This window comes from Emys orbicularis, chromosome 11, assembly GCF_028017835.1.
Source record: "Emys orbicularis isolate rEmyOrb1 chromosome 11, rEmyOrb1.hap1, whole genome shotgun sequence".
Lineage (NCBI taxonomy): Eukaryota > Metazoa > Chordata > Testudines > Emydidae > Emys > Emys orbicularis.
In genome coordinates, this window is record NC_088693.1 from 17,733,641 (window position 1) to 17,758,030 (window position 24,390).

Consider the following 24,390-nt stretch of genomic DNA (forward strand, 5'->3'; position numbering starts at 1 on the left):
ACAGTTATTGGCAAGGGCTCCCACATGGGCATATTATCAAACTCTTGCTTTAAAAAAAAAAAAAAAAAAAGTGGGGGGGAGGAAAGGCTAAACTTCAGGTTGATGCTGTCCCTTTAAATCTGATGTAACTGTGTGTTCCTGGCATAGGTGTTTTCAGCTTGCTTTCTTTGTCACCTATTGTGATGGAGAGTAGTCTTCCTTTTAGGCTATCTCAAGTTAATTGCTAATTAGTCATTGAGATTATTTCCTCTTCAACATTTTATCAAAGAGAAATCTTACTGGTGTTTCTTCTAGACCTGTACAAGGAAGTTACGATGCCCTAGATTAGGGCTGCACACTCACGTAGTTAGGAGCTGTTCATTTTCTTTTTGGGTATCCTCTTTCACTTCAGTGTGGGATGAAAGCACCTCTTTACAGCAGATGCCAGAGATGCTGGGAGGGCATGCAGTTTCTATTACTGCTTTGTTTCCTCTGAGAAGATTCTGGTGTTTCTGTGAATGTGTTTGCTCATGAGGTTGAGGTCACCATCCCTTAGGCAGCTGACTATTATATTGCTATGTGGCTTAGATAACAACTAGCCCTTGTTCTGTGATTATTTTTATTTGTGTCTGACAGCCTGCAGACATACCAACTTGTATTGTGATCCCATTAAATATCACAAGCTAAGCAGAGTTGGGTTAGATTGTATGGAAGACCGCCCACAAAGAAAGCCCAGATTTCTGCAAAGAATGGTGATGTTTATTCAGTAGGTGGTGCTCTTCCCTTTGAATCAGCACTTAGCCAATGTGCCATCATTAAGTAAGGGTGCTGTAGCCTCAGCTGATCAGCAAAACATAGTCACCTGTCAGAGGTTTCATAGCATTTTTTGTAAAATTAAGGTTGCATTAATGTGCTCTAGCCAATATTCAAGTACACAGGATGTCATTAGCTAAATTTCCCCTGCAGTTTCACTTACCTGTGATTCATTTCCTGTCGTGCATACTGATGTGGAATTATCTGGTACACGATCACAGAGGTCGGGTACTGTAGCAGAGACAGCTATAGCTCAGTGATGTGGCAAATGATCTGTCTCTAATCCAGGGGTCGGCAAACTTTTTGAGCCGAGGGCCACATCTGGGTGGGGAAATTGTATGCAGGGCCGGGGGTTGGGGTGCGGAAGGGAGTGCAGGGTGTGGGAGGTGGTGAGGTGGGCAGGAAGTGGCTCAGGGCATGGGATTGGGGCAGAGGAGGGGTGTGGGGTGTACGAGGGGCAGGGAGTTAGGGTTCAGGAGGGGTTTGGGCTCCAGCCCGGCGCTGCTTACCTAAAGCGGCTCCGGGGTGGCAGCGGCGTGCACTGGGGCCAGGGCAGGCTCCCTGCATGCCTGCCCTGTCCCCGGCCCTGCGCCACTCCAGGAAGCGCTGCGGCCCCTGGGGGAGGTGGGGCGGAGGGCTACGTGTGCGCTGCCCTTGCCGTGCCTCCAGGTACCTCCCCCGAAGCTCCTGTTGGCCGCAATTCCCCGTTCCCGGCCAATGGGAGCTGTGGGGGATGGTGTCTGGAGGCAAGGGCAATGCACGGAGCCCTCTGCCCCCCCGCCCAGGGGCCGCAGGGACGTGGTGCCGGCCACTTCTGAGCGCGGTGCGGGGCTCACAGATCCGGCCCGCAGGCCGTAGTTTACCCACCCCCGCTCTAATCCTAACCTACTTCACAGGAAACAAACTTATTGTTTTTGTTTAAGAAAAGAGAGTGAGATCCTTAGTTAAACAGGTGCTATGTAAGTGCAAAGTAACAATAATTAAAAAAATATATATACTTTGCAGCTTCACACATTTTATGTGCAAATTGGGGATTTTGAAGATGAAGGATTAAGATGTTTGCAATAAAGTATTTTCAATAACAGTATGACTAGTGCTCTGTTTAAAGAATAATGATTAAGAATAATGCCATACTTGAGTTGGGTGTCCATTGGGCAGTGCATCGAATTAAGTCTCAAACTTTTAATATACATAACTATTTTATTTGAAGGCCAAATCCTTGTTAATGGTCAGTATTTCTAACAGTAGTCAGAAGATGTTGATCCACTATTCAATGAAAGCCTCCCCAAACTGTTACCATGTTTCTGAAGCCTCAGCCTTTAATCGCCATTGAACAATCACAACTCTCCTGATGCCTCCGTTTGTTTTGTCTCCTTGTGAAAATAGCCAGTAAATTTTAATTTTCACACAACATATTTTTTTTAACCGATTTTATATATTTCCTCTATTTTATACCCGGTGTTCTAGACATGGGCATCTTTTAACTTTGGTCTGTTGTGTACTTTTCTTTTTAAACATTAGAATAGTATAAATGTGGGTGGGTGGATGGGCAAATTCCTTGTTTTCATCACATCAGATAGGCACACGTTCTTAGCTTCCCCTTCTACTTTTTAATTTGCACCCGAGTGATAACTTTCAGCTGCTTGCCTGTTTCCCTACTCTGCAGTCTGCTCCAATTAGTGCAGTTGTCAGCACTGTAGAAGGCCCTTTTTTTTGTTACTCTTCTCACTGTACTTTGTACACCACCACACTGCAGGCAACATGGTTTTTTAATCTTTAATTCACCTACCTTATTTATAGCTTTACTCCTTCGGCATTGTACTTTTGTGCAGATTCCTTGCTCTCCTTTTTCCCTTCGATCTGATATTAGTGGCAGTGGCCTCTGGAGCCCTGCCTTTAAATTACATTCGTGGAACTGTTTAACATATTCATTGTAACTCTGTTTAAATGTTGTTTGCCTGACCAGGGTGGATCAGGCATAATCATTTTTAAATTGGTCAGTTCCTAGTTTGGAACAAGTTATGAATAAAATTTTAAAATGCTTTATACTTGGTTTGCCACTTAGCCACACAGACCATTTTAAACCATTCTAATATATCTTAGAGTCCTCTTCTGAATGGATCTTTTAAGTGACTGGCGCCTGCTGCCCTTTAGGTAGTTTGAACGTTCTTCTGTGGCTCAATGAGACCTGAACTATTGAGGTATGGGCCAGGTAAACGCATTTGGTTCCCCATTATTGCTGCCTAGCCCTGTAGGGTGGAGTCTATTTGAATGTCAATCCAGTTGTTTTTCAAGGCTCTGTCATTAAAGACCTACCATGGTAGCATTGTCTCGGCCTTCCCTAGGAGCCATCAGTATTTTCTCTACCTAACTTTTTTGGGTCACTGTCATTCCTTTTGAATATGGAAATCTAATTAGTTTATGTTGTCACCAATGGCATAATACCAAAACCCTGACTTTAGTGGGAGAGGATGCTAGACTGACACTCAATCTTCCATTAATTATCAAGAAGCTTTACATATGAAATATTCCTTAACAAAATTATAGGGGAACAGAATTTCAATAAATTCCCATGAGTGATATGTTTTAAAATAAGGTGTTTCTGATTACCATCTTGCTTCCATAATTTCACCCCCTCTGCTTTATCATCAGGCATGACTTTAACAGCCAATATCATGGGAACAGTTAGGCTTAAAGGTTAATTCTTTATGCTGTTTAAAAGCTTGGGTTTCAAAATTTTAGGTGGCACATTATATGAACTGTTTTCTAGCTTTAGAAATTTCAGAGAGATTAATGGGAAGGCAGGGAACCTGAGGGCAACAGTAATAAGAACATGCATTTACAGAGGCTAACAATGTGCTCAACATGATGGTTCCAAAACACTTAAATGTTTTAATATCAGCAATCATCCCTAGCCCTCTGTCACAGTTCAGGGCAACTGCACCTCTGTTCCTCTTCTGTGGTCCAGCAAGGGCACCTGCTCTAGGCTTCACTCTCCTCTGGCTTTCTCCTCTCTTGAATGGAAATACGTTTCTGACCAGGGTATTCCAGGTTGCACGGACCCCTAACTATACTGTGACATCCAAGCCAGAGACTCTGCCTAAGCAGGCCTGCTTAGTTTCTCTTCAGAGACTAGTAACAGAGTAATTGCCCACCATTATAAGGTACCACACAGCACTTCGTATGCAAGTCAATTTAAAATCACTACAGAGAAAACACATTTAAAAACAATTAACCCCCATCCCCTCCTCCCCCCCACACACATGCATGCTAATAAGCTTACTAGAGATCACCTCAACCCATGGGCTCTGGCAGGAGCAGTCCTTCAAAATCCTATCCAAGGGGTTTCCTCATGGTTTCAAGTTCGTTACAGCTTCAGCTCAGCTCAAGCACAGAGTCTTCCCTAAGGATTGGAGCTCTCTATGGACCTGTCCATTTGCACAATCAGGAAGAAGGCCCGGAGTCCATTTAAAACCAGGCTATTTACCCCAAAATCCTTTATCTGTTGGTTCCTTGGAGAATTCAGTTTGAACTAGTAGTATATACAAACCTCTCCAGGAGGTGGCTTCAAATGGCTAATAATGGAAGGAATTACATTAGCGTCCCTCTGCTCCTAGAGAAGTTACATGTGATTCTATAATAATACATAGAACAACTGCATTTTTAATACAATTGACCCCAAAGATACTAATTCTAATTCAGTAACGTTCAAGTTGATTCAGTAAAGTTTAACTTAATTACATAAGGTTTGTTCTGGATATTGCAGGATATTGTCAGTTTGTCACAGCCTCTATCTAGAGCAAGTGCTTAATGGTAATCAAGAATTGTACTGGTCCAAAATCCAGAGCTTGCTATATATGTGCCAAAAATGCATTGCTATTCTGGACAACTGACACCTTTAAGATCTTTTATGTTACACAACTTGTAAATGGAGCTCCCATCCTATACAGCAGTGTTTCTCAACCTGGGGGTCATGGGATGGGTTTAGGGGGTTGCAAGCAGGGACGGCATTGGGGTTAGGAAGCAGGGCAACTACTTGGGGCCCCACGCTACAGGGGGCCCTGGGAAGTGAATGTACATGTTTCAGCCATGTGCCTCGCAAGGATGCTGAAGCCCTGTGGCCAAAGCTGAAGGTAGGGGTTGAAAGTTTTTTCTAGTGGGGGGGAGGGTTTCATGTTTTGTTTTGTTTTAAGTCCAAAGGGGGTCACCAGCTCAAAAAGGTTGAGAAACACAGCATTTCCAGACAGGCTGCAAGAAATGGGACCTTAAAATCATGTTGATAACTGTTTAATCTTTTTCTGTCACTCTGCTCCAATGTGACTGTTTTTTAAAATTTTCAATGATTAACATTTATATAAAAATGCTTTACAATATGATATGTATATATTGTGGCAGAGCTCTGACCTTGTCCCCGTAGGTCCTGCGCTTTTAGGCGGTATATGCTAGCCTCAGTGGCTCTCTGTGACCCTCCACGTAGCCCTTCTCTCTCTAGGGCCAGGGTTACAGTCTACTGAGCCCTTTTCATCATAAGCCAGCAAGGAGGTTGGTGAGAGAATTCCCACAGTCTCTGTTGTCCCTAGGGCTTGTTTTAGAACAGTTTAGCCTCCTGTCCTGACAGGGACCTGACTTCCCCTCCCAGGAGGTGTTCCTGTAGTGGTGGGTTGGGGGGAACCCGGGCCCGCCCTCTACTCCGGGTTCCGGCCCAGGGACCCTAATGGTAGCAGCTGTTGGCAGCCAACCTTTCACTGCCAGAGTTGCTACATTTCCCTAGGCCACTTCCCCACAGCTCTCCTGCTTCTCCCTTCTTCACCCTTACCTTAGGGCTCCCTTATCAATAACTTGACGGTGTCTTCATTAACCAGCCCTTCAGCCACACTTCCTCTCCCCTGGCTCTCCTCTGCCTGACTGGAGTGAGCCCTTTTTATAGTATCAGCGGGGCCTTAATTAGAGTCAGGTGGTCACATTAGCTTAATGGCCTCACCTGACTCTTTGCAGATTAATTGGAGTCAGATGTTCTCATTAGCCTGGAGCAGCCCCTGCTCTGGTCAGTCAGGGAACAGAAAACTGTTAATCCAGTGGCCAGTATATCTGCCTTCTGCTATTCTGCTGTACCCAACTGGCCTGGGTCTATCACAATATATTGACACGTATTTCAAAATATGAGCGCGCTCTCTCTCTCTCTCTAGATATAGATATGGATAGAATTTTTTTTTTTATTTAGTACTCTCTGTGCTTTCACTTGTTATGGTCTTTGGAAGGCAAAGAAAACAGTGTCAATGAAGGAAGATATACATAGTTGGAGTATCCTTAAAATAGGTGCAATTCATTTTCTTTTCGGGTAGCGTTCCTTAACTTTAAACTTAACAGCCTTTCCACAGAAACTTTCTCTTGTTTGCACAAATATTTGACTGCTGATTAAAAACTAATTAGAAACACTAAAAACCATATGACAAAACTAAACCCAGTGTAAAGCAAGTGAATCTTTGCTTATGAATTATAATTGAAAATTCTACCACATGTCAGATTACAGATCAGAAAACCATTTGATTTTAAAGTTATGAAAAGAAGATAATTACACATTTTAAACCTATTTTTGCATGATTAACAGCGTAATGGTAGCATCTATTGAATAATGTAAATTCTTGAGATAGTGCCATAAATAGGCAAACTCCAGTACATTCAAAGTTTAGGCCAGCACTGTAATCCTTGTATAGTTATGTCCTTTTCTCCCCTTTCCCACATTGTCTTTACCTCATGACAATCTGTCAACTTTTCTGTAACATTTTCTGAATTCTGAATTTTATACTTTTTATTTGTTATTAATTAATCAACTTCCTCATATTCTTCCTATGTTGTTTTGCACAATATGCAGATACATATAGAATTTTTTCCCCACTCTACTTGCGTGGGGTGGCTCTGGTGATATGGTATATAGCATTATTGGTGTAGGATATAAAAGTCAGAATTTGCATGATCAGGAAGAAGCCAAATGTATAGGGCCCTACCAAATTCACAGCCATGAAAAATGCATCCCAGACCGTGAAATCTGGTATCACCCCAGGAAGTCTGGTCTTTTGTGTGCTTTTACCCTATACTATACAGATTTCACAGGGGAGACCAGCGTTTCTCAAATTGGGGATCCTGATCCAAAAGGGAGTTGCAAGGTTATTTTAGGGCGGGATCACAGTATTGCCCCACTTACTTCTGTGCTGCCTTCAGAGCTGGGTGCCTGGCTAACAGCTGCCGCTCTCTGGCTGCCCCGCCAGCAGCAGTGCAGAAGTAAAGGTGGCAATACCATACCAGGCCACCATTGCTTCCGTGCTGCTGCCTTCAGAGCTGGGCAGCCGGAGAGTGGCAGCGGCTGCTGACTGAAGGCCCAGCTCTGCAGGCAGCAGCGCAGAAGGTAAGGGTGGCAGTACCCTACCAGGCCATCCTTACTTCTGCATTGCTGCTGGCAGTAGCTCTTCCTTCAGAGCTGGGATCCCAGCCAGCAGCTGCCACTTTCCAGCTGCCCAGCCACCAGCAGCAGCGCAGAAGTAAGGGTAGCAGTACCGCAACCTCCCCTACAATAACCTTGCGACTCTCTCCCCCCCGACACACACACTCTCCTTTTTGTATCAGGACCCCTACAATTACAACACTGTGAAACGACACATTTAAATAGCTGAAATCATGAAATTAATGGTTTTTAAAATCCTATGTATGAGAAATTGACCAAAATGGACTGTGAATTTGGCAGGGCCCTAATGATGTAACAGTGTGAAAGTTGATTGCTGGCTTTGCTCAGTCTGAATGAGAACGGAGCCCTGTTTATAGGGATGGGATATTTTTCATTCACTGGAACATCCCATAGACTGTTCATTTCATGGTACACAAATGTGAAGCTAAATCTCATTATTGAAGCATTTGAGTGTAATATAAGGATTTGGATACTATGCGTTTCAATCAAGGGGAATAGTTTCCTTGCTTACAAATAAAAAGTGTAAAATAACTTGATCCTGGTGATTTACATGTCAAAATAAGCACTGAATGCTAAGTTCTAGCTGCTGCTTGCAGAGTTTCTGTAGCCAGTGTTGCAAACGAGGAATCATTTATCACTTTTAACAGTTTAATTTGTGCTGCAGTCAGGATTGTTAATTTTGACTGGTTTTAAAACAAGAACTCACAAGTTTCATTGGCGTACACAGGATAACTCATTACAAGCGTGTGTATATTGCCCACCCTATTACCATAATATCTGAATAGAAAAGTGTGTGTGTGTGTGTTTGTGTAAATTACCTGCATATATCACTATATAAGTAGATGTATAATACAAGTGTATATACACACACAGATACAGCATGTGTTAATGTATATGGATACAGTTTTATCTTAATTATAAAGACATACACATAGCTTTCCAGTTATGTAAATTATAGAAATTCCAGTTTGTGATCTGTTTCTTACAATGTGCTTCACAAAATAGTTATATAGATCAGTTCTGTGACCAGAGGAGCTTATATCTTAATTTGGACAAAATGGAAAAATAGTTCTTACATAGGGTAATTGTTCATGAACGAGATTTTCCTGAGTGCTAATATTAATTCCAGTCTAGTTTTTGTCTTGATTAATTTAATTCTCATCCATGACGATCATAAATAGTACCTGAGCTACCAACTAGTTTTAGATGTAAATATTCCAGGACTGTCAAGTGCTTAAAAAAATTAATCGCAATTAATTGTGCTGTTAATAATAGAATACCATTTATTAAATATTTTTGGTTGTTTTCTACATTTTCAAATATATTGATTTTAATTACAACACAGTATACAAAGGGCTCATTTTATATTTATTTTTGATAAATATTTGCACTATAAAAACAAAAAAAAGTATATTTCAATTCACCTAATACAAGTACTGGAGTGCAATCTCTTTATAATGAAAGTTGAACTTACAAATGTAGAATTATGTACAAAAGAAACCGGCATTCAAAAATAAAACTATGTAAAACTTTAGAGCTATGAGTCCACTCAGTCCTACTTCTTGTTCAGCCAATCACTCAGACAAACAAGTTTGTTTACATTTGCAGAAGATAATGCTTCCTGCTTCTTGTTTATAATGCCATCTGAAAGTGAGAACAGGCATTTGCATGGCACTGTTGTAGCCGGCGTCACAAACTATTTACGTGCCATATGCGCTAAAGATTCATATGTCCCTTCATGCTTCAGCCATCACTCGAGAGGACATGCGTCCATGCTAATGATGGGTTCTGCTTGATAACGATCCAAAGCAGTGTGGACTGACACATGTTCATTTTCATCATCTCAGTCAGATGCCACTGGCAGAAGGTTGATTTTCTTTTTTGGTGGTTTGGATTTTGTAGTTTCCGCATCGGAGTGTTGCTCTTCTAAGATTTCTGAAAGCATGAGCCCCATCTCGTCCCTCTCCGATTTTGGAAGGCAATTCAGATTCTTAAACCTTCGGTCAAGTGTTGTATCTATCTGTAGAAATTTAACACTGGTACCGTCTTTGTGTTTTGTCACATCTGCAGTGAAAGTGTTCTTAAAACGAACATGTGCTGGGTCATCATCAGAGACTGCTATAACATGAAATATATGGCAGAATGTGGGTAAAACAGAGCAAGAGACACACAATTCTCCCCCAAGGAGTTCAGTCATAAATTTAACTAATGCATTATTTTTTTAACGAGCAGCATCGGCATGGAAGCATGTCCTCTGAATGGTGGCCGAAGCATGAAGGAGCATATGAATGTTTAGAATATCTGGTACATAAATATCTTGCAATACGAGCTATAAAAGTGCCATGTGAACATCTGTTCTCACTTTCAAGTGACATTGTAAATAAGAAGCGGGCAGCATTATCTCCCATAAATGTAGACAAATTTGTTTGTTTTAGCGATTGGCTGAACAAGAAGTAGGACTGAGTGGACTCGTAGGCTCTAAAGTTTTACATTGTTTTGTTTTTGAGTGCAGTTATGTAACAAAAAAAATTCTACATTTGTAAGTTGCACTTTCACGATAAAGAGATTGCACTACAGTACTTGTATGAGGTGAATTGAAAAATACTATTTTATCATTTTTACAGTGAAAATATTTATAATCAAAAATAATAAAGTGAGCACAGTACACCTTGTATTCTTTGTTTTAATTGAAATTAATATATTTGAAAATGTAGAAAAAACATTGAAAAATATTTAATAAATTGTTATTCTGTTTAACAGTGCGATTAAAACTGTGATTAATTGCGATTAATTTTTTTGAGTTAATTGCGTGAATTAACTGCGATTAATCGACAACCCTAATATATTTATATGATGAGAGGAGCTCCACAACAAAGATTTCTAAATACAATCTGATTTCTCCAACAATTTTAAGACAGTTGCTGTGGCTGAGGGGGGACCTGTAATGGTGAAATGGTATCTGATCATGGCTGGGCTGCAGAGTAGTATTTGCATTAGCTTCTCTTTTTTTATTTGATCGATATGAGGTGTCAGTGATGAATGTCTGATGTGTCGATGTGGTATCCAGTGTGATGTTACATGGTTTGTTTTTCATTTGTTATAGATCTAAAGAAAACTCTTGCAGTCTTACTGGATAATATCTTGGAGCGTATTGGCAAGCTAGAGTCCAAGGTGGAAAACCTTGTAATTAACGGCACAGGAGCAAACTCTACCAACAGTACCGCCACTGCAGCTCCCAGCTTAGGAGCAGTTGAAAAGCTCAACGTAGCAGGTAGGTATGAAAACTGTTTAGAATTCCAACTCTATTTTATTGTGTAAAGACACAGTAATACTGATACCTTTTAGTTGAAAGCACTACATGTTATGAGCTCTTCAGAAATAAGATGGCAGAACTGATTAATTGCTTTTCATTTGGGGAACCCCAAAGTAAAAATTGAACCTGCGTCATAAAAAGATGTGAGCTAGTGGTCTCCTTCTAGTGGGGTGGAAAATTAGCTGTTACACAGGCTTCACACAACATAACAGGGTTGTCAGACTCGGCTGAAAGAGGCTTGTGAATAGGGAATGGACTAGTTCGAGTGCAGTGATGCAGGCAAGGACTGAAGTATAATAGCAGAACTGGAATGGGGGTCTTGAAAGCCATATTATTGGATTTGAAACCGTTTAATCCCTCATGCCAATTTAACACATCTTCACAGTATATAGGGACACGTTTGGGAGAGGAGGCAGTACATTAACATTTTGTCCCAATCTCAAAAAGTTCGATTACTTGGTTTTGTGCAAATCTGTCCTTGTGCATTTTGTCTGCCCTTTAACAGATTTTAATGGTGCAGCCAATACCTAGCCAAATAAGCAATAAAGCAGACATTTTAATAACTTTAATTACACCACAGCCTCAGCATCAACCAAGATATAAGAATCTCCTTCCCTGTTATGTCCAGTAGTTCCTGTGATTTGACAAGGAAAGCACATACTGCGCAATCCTGTTTGTTAGAATAGATAGTCTTTAGTTTAAATGTGACATAGTTTGAATAAAATGTGATTTGAAAAGTTCTCTTACTAATTTTATTTTTGTTGGACTGACATTTTTATTGACATCAGTGTATTTAAGGCATATAGTCCAGTGGCAGCAGTATGTCTCTGGGACCTGTGTATCCACATAGGGCTTTGCTCTTTCAGCAGGCCTGCACTAAATGCTGCTTGCACTTGACCCACCAGCCAGAGATTGCTATCCCCAGTTCCCTGTCTGCCTCTGGTGCCGGTGGGCCAAAGCAGGTATCGAGTGCTCTTGTTTGTTTGTGAGTTATTGCTTCAGCCCCACAACCAGGTTTTCCAGTCCAAGCAGGGGATCATAGCCAGACTGTGCATAGCATAAGAACGGCCATACTGGGTCAGACCAAAGGTCCATCTAGCCCAGTATCCTATCTTCGGACAGTGGCCAATGCCAGGTGCCCCAGAACAAGTAATCATCAAGTGATCCATCCTGTTGCCCATTTCCAAAGCTGGGGGGGGCAGGAATTTCAGCAGCCTGAGGCCTTGTCTACACCCGGGTTTTGTACCAGTATAACGATTTCAGATAGCCGTGTGATTTTTTTTTTTTTTGTACCCAAATAAAATGGTACAACCCTTAGTGCGGATGCAGTGGTATCAGTATAATGTTGCCTTATATTGGTGTAGTTTATTCTCCTTCTCTATAGTAATGGCTATGCTGATACAAGATACCTTTATAGCAATATAACTGTGTCCACACTAGGCACTGAACTGCTTTAATTAAGCCAGTATAGTTAAAGCAATACAATCTTCAGGTGTAACTAAGGGTATGTCTACACTACGAAATTAGGTCGAATTAATAGAAGCCGGTTTTATAGAAATCGGTTGTATACAGCCGATTGTGTGTGTCCCCACATAAAATGCTCTAAGTGCTCTAGTCGGCGGACCGCGTCCACAGTACCGAGGCTAGCGTCGACTTCCGGAGCATTGCACTATGGGTAGCTATCCCACAGTTCCCGCAGTCTCCGCCGCCCATTGGAATTCTGGGTTGAGATCCCAATGCCCGAATGATGCAAAACAGTGTCGCGGGGGGTTCTGGGTACATGTCGTCAGGCCCCTCCCCCTCCGTCAGAGCAACGGCAGACAATAGATTCGCGCCTTTTTACCTGGGTTACCTGTGCAGACAACATACCACGGCAAGCATGGAGCCCGCTCAGCTTAGCTCACCGTCACCATATGTCATCTGGGTGCCGGCAGACGTGGGACTGCATTGCTACACAGCAGCAGCAGCTAACTGCCTTTTGGCGGTAGACGGTGCAGCATGACTGGTAGCCTTCATCGGCGAACTGGGTGCTGGCAGCTGTGGGGCTGGCAGCCGTAGGGCTGCATTGCACCAGCCCTTGCCTTTTGCCTTTTGGCAGTAGATGGTTTATTACGACTGGTAACCGTCCTCGTCGTACAACAGTGGCTGGAACTCCGTATGTCCCCCATCCCCCCAGTCATATTCTGCTGCCTTCACAATGACGATGATGGCTATCAGTCATAGTATGCCATTTTCTGCCAAGCGCCTTGTTGGATCATTGCACATTAGCAGAGTCTTCCCTGAGCAGCAGATCGTGCAATAGGCCTGAAGGCCATCGTCATCATAACTGCCAAGCGCCCAGTATTTGCTGCCAAGCACCCAGAAGATGCCGAGGGCTATCAGTCATGCTGCACCGTCATCTTAAGATGTAAAAAATAGATTTGTTCTGTATTCATTTGCTTCCCCCCTCCCTCCGTGAAATCAACGGCCTGCTAAACCCAGGCTTTTGAGTTCAATCTTTGGGGGGGGCCATTCTGTGTGACAGTTGTTTGTGTTTCTCCCTGATGCACAGCCACCTTTGTTGATTTTAATTCCCTGTACCTGTACGCCATGTCGTCACTCGCCCCTCCCTCCTTCCCCTGGTCCGTCAGATACTAGTTTCGCGCCTTTTTTCAGACCAGACGCCATAGCTAGCACTGGGATCATGGAGCCCGCTCAGATCACCGCGGCAATTATGAGCACTATGAACACCACGCGCATTGTCCTGGAGTATATGCAGAGCCAGGACATGCCAAAGCAAAACCAGGACCAGCCGAGGAGGCGATTGCAGCGCGGCCACGAGAGTGATGAGGAAATGGACATGGACATAGACCTCTCACAAGGCACAGGCCCCAGCAATTTGGAAATCATGGTGTTCCTGGGGCAGGTTGATGCCGTGGAACGCCGATTCTGGGCCCGGGAAACAAGCACAGACTGGTGGGACCGCATCGTGCTGCAGGTGTGGGATGATTCCCAGTGGCTGCGAAACTTTCGCATGCGTAAGGGCACTTTCATGGAACTTTGTGACTTGCTTTCCCCTGCCCTGAAGCGCCAGAATACCAGGATGAGAGCAGCCCTCACAGTTGAGAAGCGAGTGGCGATAGCCCTGTGGAAGCTTGCAACGCCAGACAGCTACCGGTCAGTCGGGAATCAATTTGGAGTGGGCAAATCTACTGTGGGGGCTGCTGTGATCCAAGTTGCCAGGGCAATGAGAGACCTGGTGATATCAAGGGTAGTGACTCTGGGAAACGTGCAGGCCATAGTGGATGGCTTTGCTGCAATGGGATTCCCAAACTGTGGTGGGGCCATAGACGGAACCCATATCCCTATCTTGGCACCGGAGCACCAAGCCACCGAGTACATAAACCGCAAGGGGTACTTTTCAATGCTGCTGCAAGCCCTGGTGGATCACAAGGGACGTTTCACCAACATCAACATGGGCTGGCCGGGAAGGGTACATGATGCTCGCGTCTTCAGGCACTCTGCTCTGTTTCGAAAGCTGGAGGAAGGGACTTTCTTCCCGGACCAGAAAATAACCGTTGGGGATGTTGAAATGCCTATCGTGATCCTTGGGGACCCAGCCTACCCCTTAATGCTATGGCTCATGAAGCCGTACACAGGCAGCCTGGACAGTAGTCAGGACCTGTTCAACTACAGGCTGAGCAAGTGCCGAATGGTGGTGGAATGTGCATTTGGGCGTTTAAAAGCGCGCTGGCGCAGCTTACTGACTCGCTCAGACCTTAGCGAAAAGAATATCCCCATTGTTATTGCTGCTTGCTGTGCGCTCCACAATATCTGTGAGAGTAAGGGGGAGACATTTATGGCGGGGTGGGAGGTTGAGGCAAATCGCCTGGCCGCTGATTACGCGCAGCCAGACACCAGGGCGGTTAGAGGAGCACAGCATGGCGCGGTGCGCATCAGAGAAGCTTTGAAAACGAGTTTTGTGACTGGCCAGGCTACGGTGTGAAACTTCTGTTTTTCTCCTTGAAGAACCCTCCGCCCCTCCCCCCCCACCCGGTTAACTCTACTTCCCTGTAAACCAACCACCCCACCCTCCCCCTACCCTCCCCCCTTCGAGCACCACTTGCAGAGGCAATGAAGTCATTGTTACTTCACATTCATGCATTCTTTATTAATTCATCACACAACTAGGGGGATAATTGCAAAGGTAGCCCGGGATGGGTGGGGGAGGAGGGAAGGAAAAGGACAACTGCAGTTTAAAACTTTAACTCTTATTGAAGGCAAGCCTTCTGATGCTAGGGCAATCAACTGGGGTGGAGTGACTGGGTGGCCGGAGGCCCCCCCACCGTGTTCTTGGGCGTCTGGGTGAGGAGGCTATGGAACTTGGGGAGGAGGGCTGTTGGTTACACAGGAGCTGTAGCGGCGGTCTCTGCTCCTGCTGCCTTTCCTGCAGCTCAACCATACGCTGGAGCATATCAGTTTGATGCTCCAGCAGCCGGAGCATTGACTCTTGCCTTCTGTCTGCAAGCTGACGCCATCTATCATCTTCAGCCCGCAACTTGCTCTGTTCATCCCGCGATTCAGCACGCCACCTCTCCTCTCGTTCATATTGGGCTTTTCTATAATCAGTCATTGACTGCCTCCACGCATTCTGCTGTGCTCTGTCAGCGTGGGAGGACATCTGTAGTTCTGTAAACATGTAATCACGTGTCCTTCGCTTTCTCTTTCTAATCTTCACTAGCCTCTGTGAAGGAGAAACATTTGCAGCTGGTGGAGGAGAAGGGAGAGGTGGTTAAAAAAGACACATTTTAGAGAACAATGGGTACACTCTTTCACGTTAAATTTTGCTGTTCACATTACACAGCACATGTGCTTTCGTTACAACGTCGCATTTTTCCTCTTATATTGAGGGCCTGCCGGTTTGGTGTGAGAGATCACTCACGCAGTGCCAGGCCACAGATTTCAGCTTGCAGGCAGCCATGGTAAGACACAGTCTTTTGGCTTTTTTAACCTTCTTAACATGTGGGAATGGTTTCAAACAGTAGTGCTCTCATTTCCCATACCAAGCACCCATTGGGTTGGCCATTTAAAATGGGTTTGCAATGTAAAAGGAGGGGCTGCGGTTTCAGGGTTAACATGCAGCACAAACCCAACTAATTCCCCTCCCCCACACCCAATTCTCTGGGATGATCACTTCACCCCTCCCCCCACTGCGTGGCTAACAGCGGGGAATATTTCTGTTCAGCAGAGCAGGAACGGGCACCTCTGAATGTCCCCTTAATAAAATTGCCCCATTTCAACCAGGTGAACGTGAATGATATCACTCTCCTGAGGATAACAAAGAGCGATCAGGAATGGATGTTGTCTGCATGCCAGCAAACACCGGGACCATACGCTGCCATGCTTTGTTATGCAATGATTCCAGACTACGTGCTACTGGCCTGGCGTGGTAAAGTGTCCTACCATGGCGGACGGGATAAGGCAGCCCTCCCCAGAAACCTTTTGCAAAGGCTTTGGGAGTACATGAAGGAGAGCTTTCTGGAGATGTCCCTGGAGGATTTCCGCTCCATCCCCATACACGTTAACAGACTTTTCCAGTAGCTGTACTGGCCGCGATTGCCAGGGCAAATTAAGCATTAATCATTAAACACGCTTGCTTTTAAACCATGTGTAATATTTACAAAGGTACACTCACCAGAGGTCCCCTGTGTGCCCTCAGGGTCTTCGGTGAGTTCGGGGGTTACTGGTTCCAGGTCCAGGGTGACAAACATATCCTGGCTGTTGGGGAAACCGGTTTCTCCGCTTCCTTGCGGCTGTGAACTATCTACATTTCCTCCATCCTCCTCTTCCGAACCCTCTTCCCTGTGTGTTTCTCCAGTGAGGGAATCATAGCACACGGTTGGGGTAGTGGTGGCTGCACCCCCTAGAATGGCATGCAGCTCCGCGTAGAAGTGGCATGTTTGTGGCTCAGCCCCGGACCTTCCGTTTGCTTCTCTGGCTTTGTGGTAGGCTTGCCTTAGCTACTTAATTTTCACGCGGCACTGCTGTGCGTCCCTGTTATGGCCTCTTTCCTTCATGGCCTTGGAGACCTTTTCTAATATTTTGCCATTTCGTTTACTGCTTCGGAGTTCGGCCAGCACTGATTCATCTCCCCATATGGCGAGCAGATCCCGTACCTCCCGTTCTGTCCATGCTGGAGCTCTTTTGCGATCCTGGGACTCCATCACGGTTACCTGTGCTGATGAGCTCTGTGTGGTCACCTGTGCTCTCCACGCTGAGCAAACAGGAAATGAAATTCAAACGTTCGCGGGGCTTTTCCTGTCTACCTGGCCAGTGCATCTGAGTTGAGAGTGCTGTCCAGAGCGGTCACAATGAAGCACTGTGGGATAGCTCCCGGAGGCCAATAATGTCGAATTCCGTCCACATTACCCCAATTCCGACCCCCTAAGGCCGATTTTATCGCTAATCCCCTCGTCGGAGGTGCAGTAAAGAAACCGGTTTAAAGGGCCCTTTAAGTCGAAAGAAAGGGCTTCGTCGTGTGAACTTGTCCAGGCTTAATTCGATTTAACGTGGCTAAAGTCGACCTAAACTCGTAGTGTAGACCAGGCCTAAGGCCTGAGTTGGGCTGCAGGCAAAGAGGGAGTGAGTGGTTGTGGGTTTGCAGAGAACGCGTGCTCAGATACTATGATAATGTGGTGTAGTTTTGTGTAGTTGTGTAGTAATATTGTGTAGTTTCCTGGGAAATTTCACCAGCTTATAATGATGACTGTTTAAACATGACCCTAAAATCTTAGGTACAGTTAAATAATTTTGACCCTCAGGACCAAGTAAAGCTTTCTGGCCAGCTTTGATATGCTGTCTAATGTAACTATGTAATGCTCAGTAGCATCAGTTGCTTTCCTGTTATGAAATTGAATTCACAACTAAAAATAAGATACTGTAACAAGGCCCTTTTAGGAGAATGTGGCACTTTCCAGGTTGTTAAATTGTAAAGGCCGTCACTTGAGACATACTGCCATTACTCAGTAACACACTGCCTCTTTTGTCGTACTACTGAAGATAATTGTGTATAGCTTGGCAGGAATAATAGTGCTACAGTACCATTTTTATTATTTCTGGGCGTTTACTTTTACATTATAAATTTCTAGATTACTTATTCTTGCCTCTTACTAGATGCATGAATCAAAGATTAAGATGTACCCTGCTCAAATTGGTACTTAAACTTTTCTGATTTACTTGTTGTTGCTCTGCTTTTGGAGGAAAAAACTGAAATAATAAAGACAAATCACAAGTCAAGACTTTAGTCCTTAAAAGATCCTTACAGTTTGACCAATTTTCATAGTCCACTTGTTTTTATATTGCCTACCTAGGATGTTTATTATTTTACTCAAGCAGGGCTCTAAGCACCTTGATGAGAGAAGATTTATTCACATAATTCCTTTTTTCCCCTCATAACATCTTCCTAGAAGCAAGGAAAGAATTTCCTATGGAGTTCCTTTGAGTAACTGGCAAAAAGGGACACTGTCTTAAGTTTCTAATGGGCTTTGAGCTGTTCTTTTCCTTGTTTGTGCATCCACAATGCAAGAAATTACTAACAAATTTGATTCTCACCAAGGCAGTATCAAATACAGCATCGTGCTTGGGCAGGAGTCTCGTATAGCCTTCAGTGCTAATATTAGTTAAAGGCTTGTGCAAAGGTCGTGGAGGAACTGCACAATTGCCATAAAGAGCCTTCTCCTTTAAATTTTGATTCAATACCAGCCATAGATTTTTAAAGCCAGGGAAGACCACAATGATCATCTAATCTGGCCACCTACATAACCCGGGCCATAAAAAGTAACTCAGCTGTACCTATCCTTAGAAATCTCACATTGGTGCCTTCTTTGCGTTTTATCAAGTCTGCTGTGAAAGTGTTCTTAAAACGAACACGTGCTGGGCCATCATCTGAGACTGCTATAACATGAAATATATGGCAGAATGTGGGTAAAACAGAACAGGAGACATACAATTCTCCCCCAAGGAGTACAGTCAAATTTAATTGATGCATTATTTTTTTTAATGAGCTTCATCAGCATGGAAGCATGTCCTCTGGAATGGTGGCTGAAGCATGAAGGGGCATATGAATGTTTAGCATATCTGGCACACAATTACCTTGCAACACCAGTTACAAAAGTGCCATGCGAACGCCTGTTCTCACTTTCAGGTGACATTGTAAACAAGACGCGGGCAGCAGTATCTCCTGTAAATTTAAACAAACTTGTTTGTCTTAGCAATTGGCTGAACAAGAAGTAGGATTGAGTGGACCTGTCAGCTCTAAAGTTTTACATTGTTTTGTTTTTTAGTGCAGTTATGTAACAAAAAAAAAATCTACATTTGTAAGTTACATTTTCACGATCAAGAGATTGCACTACTGTACTTGTAGGATGTGAATAGAAAAATACTATTTTTTTTTCATTTTTATAGTGCAAATATTTGTAATCAAAAATAATATAAAGTGAGTACTGTACACTTTGTATTTTGTGTTGTAATAGAAATCAATATATTTGAAAATGTAGAAACACGTCCAAAAATATTTAGTACATTTCAGTTGGTATTCTATTATTTAACAGTGTGATTAATTTTTTTAATCGCAGTTAATTTTTTTGAATTAATCGTGCGAGTTAACTGTGTGATTAATCGACAGCCCTAAATATGTACCCATCAGCTCCAAAAATAAAGATATTTCCATTGCTTTCTTTGTAATATATTATCTTTGGAATCTATTTTGGTTATTCAGCTATTTCCATGCTGGGTAATTACAAGACAGTAAACACACGAGGTTTACCATTTTTCTGTTTTATCCACTAGAGTGTCTCAGTGACAGCTTTGGACAAACAGTTCATGAAATCCTGCTGTTAGAGTAACTAACAAGAACAATAGTAATTTCAACACTTTAAGTCTAGACTATTATAGGTATCTCTTGAGACCACATCACCACAATATTTAATTTTTTATTAATATTATTTTAAAAGTTCTATTTAATATATTATTTTGATGCTGCTTTTGAACTCTTGAGGTAGGTTTAATTTCATCAGACTGAAACATTTATAATTCCAAAAATAATTATAAAATGCTGAATTCACTTTTTTCAATGTTGAGCAATGCAGCAGTCTGCCTTCACTAGTGTGCTATGCAGTATGATACCCATTTAGGCTGTCACAGTAAATTAAGGCATTAATCCTGAAATCTGACCCATGTAGGTAGATCCCTTCTCCTGTGCAGTGTAATTCATTGAAGTCAGTGGAGCTGCAGGCAGGCATAAGGTCCAGTCACAAAGGAGACTACAATATATACAATTTACATCTGTTCTTTAATCTATAATATGTAGCAGAGAGATTAACCATGCTGGGATCTATATTATTTTATCTCTTCAATCAAAATGTCTGTCTGTTTTACGTATATTGAGATTAATGTGTACAGTTGTGATACCTGAGCAAGTGTAGGAGTGATTAAGTATTTTCGGTTAAAAATTATAACTTCCTTCCCCTCATTTGATATATTTCATTTACCCGTTTTCATTAGTACTTAGATACTGGTTCTGATCACAAGAAGAAAATGCCAGTATGCTTTATAAAACTTAATTTTAAAATGGGATCACATAATAGGGCAAATTCACTGGCAGCATGAGAAGGTGCAGTGGTTTTTTTGCAATGGTGTGTGTGTATGTATGTAACTATTTGAGGAACACTTTTTTAAAAATGTAATGCTATTATTTCCTCTTTCTCTAAATAGTTCAATGCCAAAGTGGAACACTAAAATACTGCATAAATACATGTCATTTGAACACAAAAGAGTAGAAGCTTTTATTTTAAAGTACAAATGCTGATTCTTCATTAAATACATAGACAAAAGGATTATGCTCTGAGTACAGAAAAGAATCATATGATATAGGTAGATGATCACGTAATACAAGAAAGGTGGACTAACCCCAAAAGTCAAGCCAGCTAAATTAATCTCCTTTTGTGAAGCTTTCCATCTGTATGGTTTGTCTTAATTTTAGTCATGGACACTTGTATTGATTACATTTGTGGATTGCAGAACTCTCCTCTGTTTACGTCAGATTAAGGACATTGATAGTTGTAGCAGAGAGTAAAAGTATCTCATATTTGCCGAAGGATTTTAACTGCACTTCTGTTTGCCTTGTCAGATATAGATAGCTAAACTACGTAGTATAAAAATGAAATGTTTCACATAATTTGTGTGGGTGAACTTTTTCGAAACAAACATGTACAGTATACCTAGGTTTATCCTAGAGTTGTATGTTTATTTCTAGGTTTATCTGAACAGCCATACAACCCTACAGAGAATACATTTTTGAGAAATGCAGCATAATGAATGATAAATTAACATGCTAATTGGTTAATTTTAAAAATCTTTTCAAACTTCATGAGATTGTGAGAAACCTATCAGGAAAGAATAGAGACCATGGAAGGATTTGTTCAATACACATCTTGATAATAAAACATCAGTTGTCTCAATGGCGTTGTGCCCTGTAAAAGGAAAACAAAATTATTTCAAGCTGCTTGACCCTCTGACAGTCTCTTAAAATCGCCTTCCAATTACCATTCTCTCTGGCTATCCTGTGGTATTCATCTTTCTGGTTGCTAGTTAGGATTAATATCTTCTCTAGTCACTCAGGTGTTCATCAGTGATACACAGCTTTCCTCTCTAACTCTTGTTTTCTACATTGCACTAGTAAAATGCATATGATTTTTGTCATGTCTTGTGGAGACAACAAATACCTGAACTTTCGGAATCCAGCCCCGAGGCAGAGCACAATCAGATTGTGTAAAATATTAGATAACACGAACAGCGAAGTTAGAAGATCTGCATCTGAACTCCTCCAAAGTTATTAGGTATTCAGAATTTTGAGTTTTGGTCCAGGCTGTTCTCTCTCTTTAAACTCTATTACTATGTAAGGGGTTATATGATTGGGTGGAAGGGGGCGATGGGTTTCTGGTTATAGTAACAAAGGAAGCACCGGCAGAGGGATTCTTAAACAATTCTTGGCTGGTGGAAACCAGTGGAGGTGAAGGTAGCTCCATTACTTATGAGAATTGTTAATGCCTGCTTGAAGGGGAGTAAATTCGTGGAGGTACTTAAATATGCTATAACTCAGTCCTTGCCTCAGAAGTGAGCATTTGACAATAGTCCTCTCACCAGTTACCCCTCTTCCCCTTTCATGTGGCGAGGTACTGAGAAGCCAGTGGCAGGTTGACTTCAGTAGTTTCTGGCTCCTCTGATTTCTTGAACCTCTCCATCTCTGTTGGGTTTGAGACATGGTATAATACTCAGTACTGGCTACTGTGACAACACTGGTGATTGATCTCTGTAGGATGATGAATTGCATTTCCAGATGGAGGGACCTGGAAGAAAGCCAGCTCACATAAACTCATTCCAGATGAGCTGGAAGAGATACTTCTTGGCATGGGCAAACACTGAGGATTTGACTAGGGCTGTGTCTGCATCCTCATTTGAAGGGTATAAGTTCATCAACAGTCAGTGGGTCACAACCTTGACTCTTACTGGATTCATCTGTTCTAATTCTTTAGTGGCAATGGAAATTAAGTTGAGTTGTTCAAATGAGTGCATCCTTACCTCTGAGGTGCAGACCCCACTGTGACGTTCCCCTGGTGTTATCTGGACCGGTGATCCCCTAGGTCACTCCAATCCTTGACTCTGGGAGCGAGCTTACCCTGCTCTGCTGTGAGAACCCCTACTCCTGAGCTGTTCACGCACAGCCTCTGGCATGTAAACTGCTTGGATTGTGCAACCGAATGACACTAGCCAATATCTCCAGTCCCAGACACAACCCTAGGAATCTCCATCTTCCAATGTCCAGTTATGCCCGCTGGATGCTGCAAGCTTATATGAGTTCGTCAATTTAACAAAGAAATTGATATGCACCAGGCTTGTTATCCCAAGGGGAGTCTCTGACACTCCTTGAAACCAAACGTACTGCTTCAGATAGAATAAACAAACACATTTTTTAACTACAAAAGATAGATTTTTAAGTGATTATATGTCAAAGCACAAAAAGTCAGATTTGGTCAAATGAAATAAAAGCAAAACACATTCTAAGCTGATCTTAACACTTTCAGTGTCCTTACAAGCTTAGATGCTTCTCACCACAGGCTGGCTGATTGCCCTTCAGCCAGGCTCTCCCCTTTGATCAGCACTTCAGTCACTTGGTGGTGATTTCTGTAGATGGAGGTGGAAGACCATGGCAAACGTCTGTCCCTTTTATCATGTTCTTTCTTCCTTCTTGGCTTTCCCCCCCCCCCTTCAGGGTCAGGTGAGCGTTACCTCATCATAGTCCCAAACTGACCAAAGGAAGGGGGGTGACTTACTTGAGAGTCCAACAGATCCTTTGTTACTGCCTAGGCCAGTGTCCTTTGTTCCTGTGAGGCTGGGCTGGGTTTGTCCCATACATGCCCTGATGAGGTGTGAACTGCCCCTCTGCTCCTGGAGAGTTTTTGCCTGGGCTTGTTTTAAGTCATGAGAACACATTTTCAGCCTCATAACTATATACATGAAATTACAACCTATAACATTACTGTAACAACAATTACTATAACATCACTATAACAACAATGCTCAATGCATCACGAGCCTTCTGAAGACACCTGACATGACAAACTTTGCATTGGATGCCACACAATCATTTTATAAAGATGAACATGGGGGCGTAGGGTGTTCCCCAAGGTACAGAACGTCACACCCACCATGTTTGTTTTTCTGTCTTCTTCATCTCTAGGTTGGACTGCTGTTTGTTGTACCTGGGCGTACCTTTTGAAACCCACATGTAGCCTTTGGCTAGTGCAGAATACAGCAGTACACATTTTAGCTATGGTAGACTGAAAAGACCATATTACATTTGGATGCTGGGTTCTGCATTTTTGTCCTCTTGGTATGGGATTGTAAGCCAGGCTAACAACCCGTCCCCATAAAAATGCTTTATTATGGAAACAAACCAGAGATAAAATGAGTCTGTCTCGGATTTGCAAATACAAACAATGACAGTGGAGATCCATGATCTGCTGGATGAAAGACAAGATAGTCAACCAGCAAATCAACAAGGAAGTGAATCATCTGAACCTTAACTGAGAAGATACCCTGTTTAAGACAAGAATTGGGTGTGGGAACTGTTGGATTCCAGGGCGTGTACAAGTGCTCATGTCACATTTCCCCCCATCTTATTATTAGAACAATCAAAATAAAACTAAAGAAGGTAACACCATGAAAGGCAGAAGGTATGTATGATACTAGAAAGTTAATAGATCCAGAGTGATGATGCATTTCAAGCTGCAATTTAGCAGTAGATCTGAAGAGTTAAAGATGCTGATGGATGACATAGGAGACAGTTGAGAGACAAGGTGGGTGAGGTTATTATAGGTTTTATTGGACCATCTTGTGTTAGTGAGAGACAAGCTTACACAGAGCTCTTCTTCAGGTCTGAAAGCTTGTCTCTCTCACCAACAGAATTTGGGCCAGTAAAAAATATTATCTTATCCACATTCTCGCTCTCGTATCCTGGGACCAATACTGTTATAGAAGAACAATGGCAGTTTTTCAAAGAAGTAAGTGTGGATGCAGCCAGGATTACAAAGGGGGTGAGAAGATCTAAGAAGGAAGAATGTTTCCAACCAAATACACAGAGGCTTGAAGAGAGGAAATAATTAAAGAAGAAAATTCAACAAAAATGAGCCGTAAAAGCTATTCTGCAATAGGAATATGCAGACAAAGACAAGGAAGTTAAAAGATTGGCTAGAAGAGATAAGAGAAAATGGGCAGAAAATAAAGTGAG

General features: G+C 42.7%; 1 protein-coding gene across 1 annotated transcript in view; it reads left to right on the top strand.

Moving 5' to 3' along the window:
• Positions 1-24,390, top strand: part of MGAT5 (alpha-1,6-mannosylglycoprotein 6-beta-N-acetylglucosaminyltransferase) — a 165,048-nt gene that overhangs the window by 10,072 nt on the left and 130,586 nt on the right. The window contains exon 2 of the mRNA XM_065413559.1: positions 10,356-10,523. Coding sequence (XP_065269631.1) covers positions 10,356-10,523 — 168 coding nt within the window. The remainder of the gene's footprint in view (positions 1-10,355; positions 10,524-24,390) is intronic.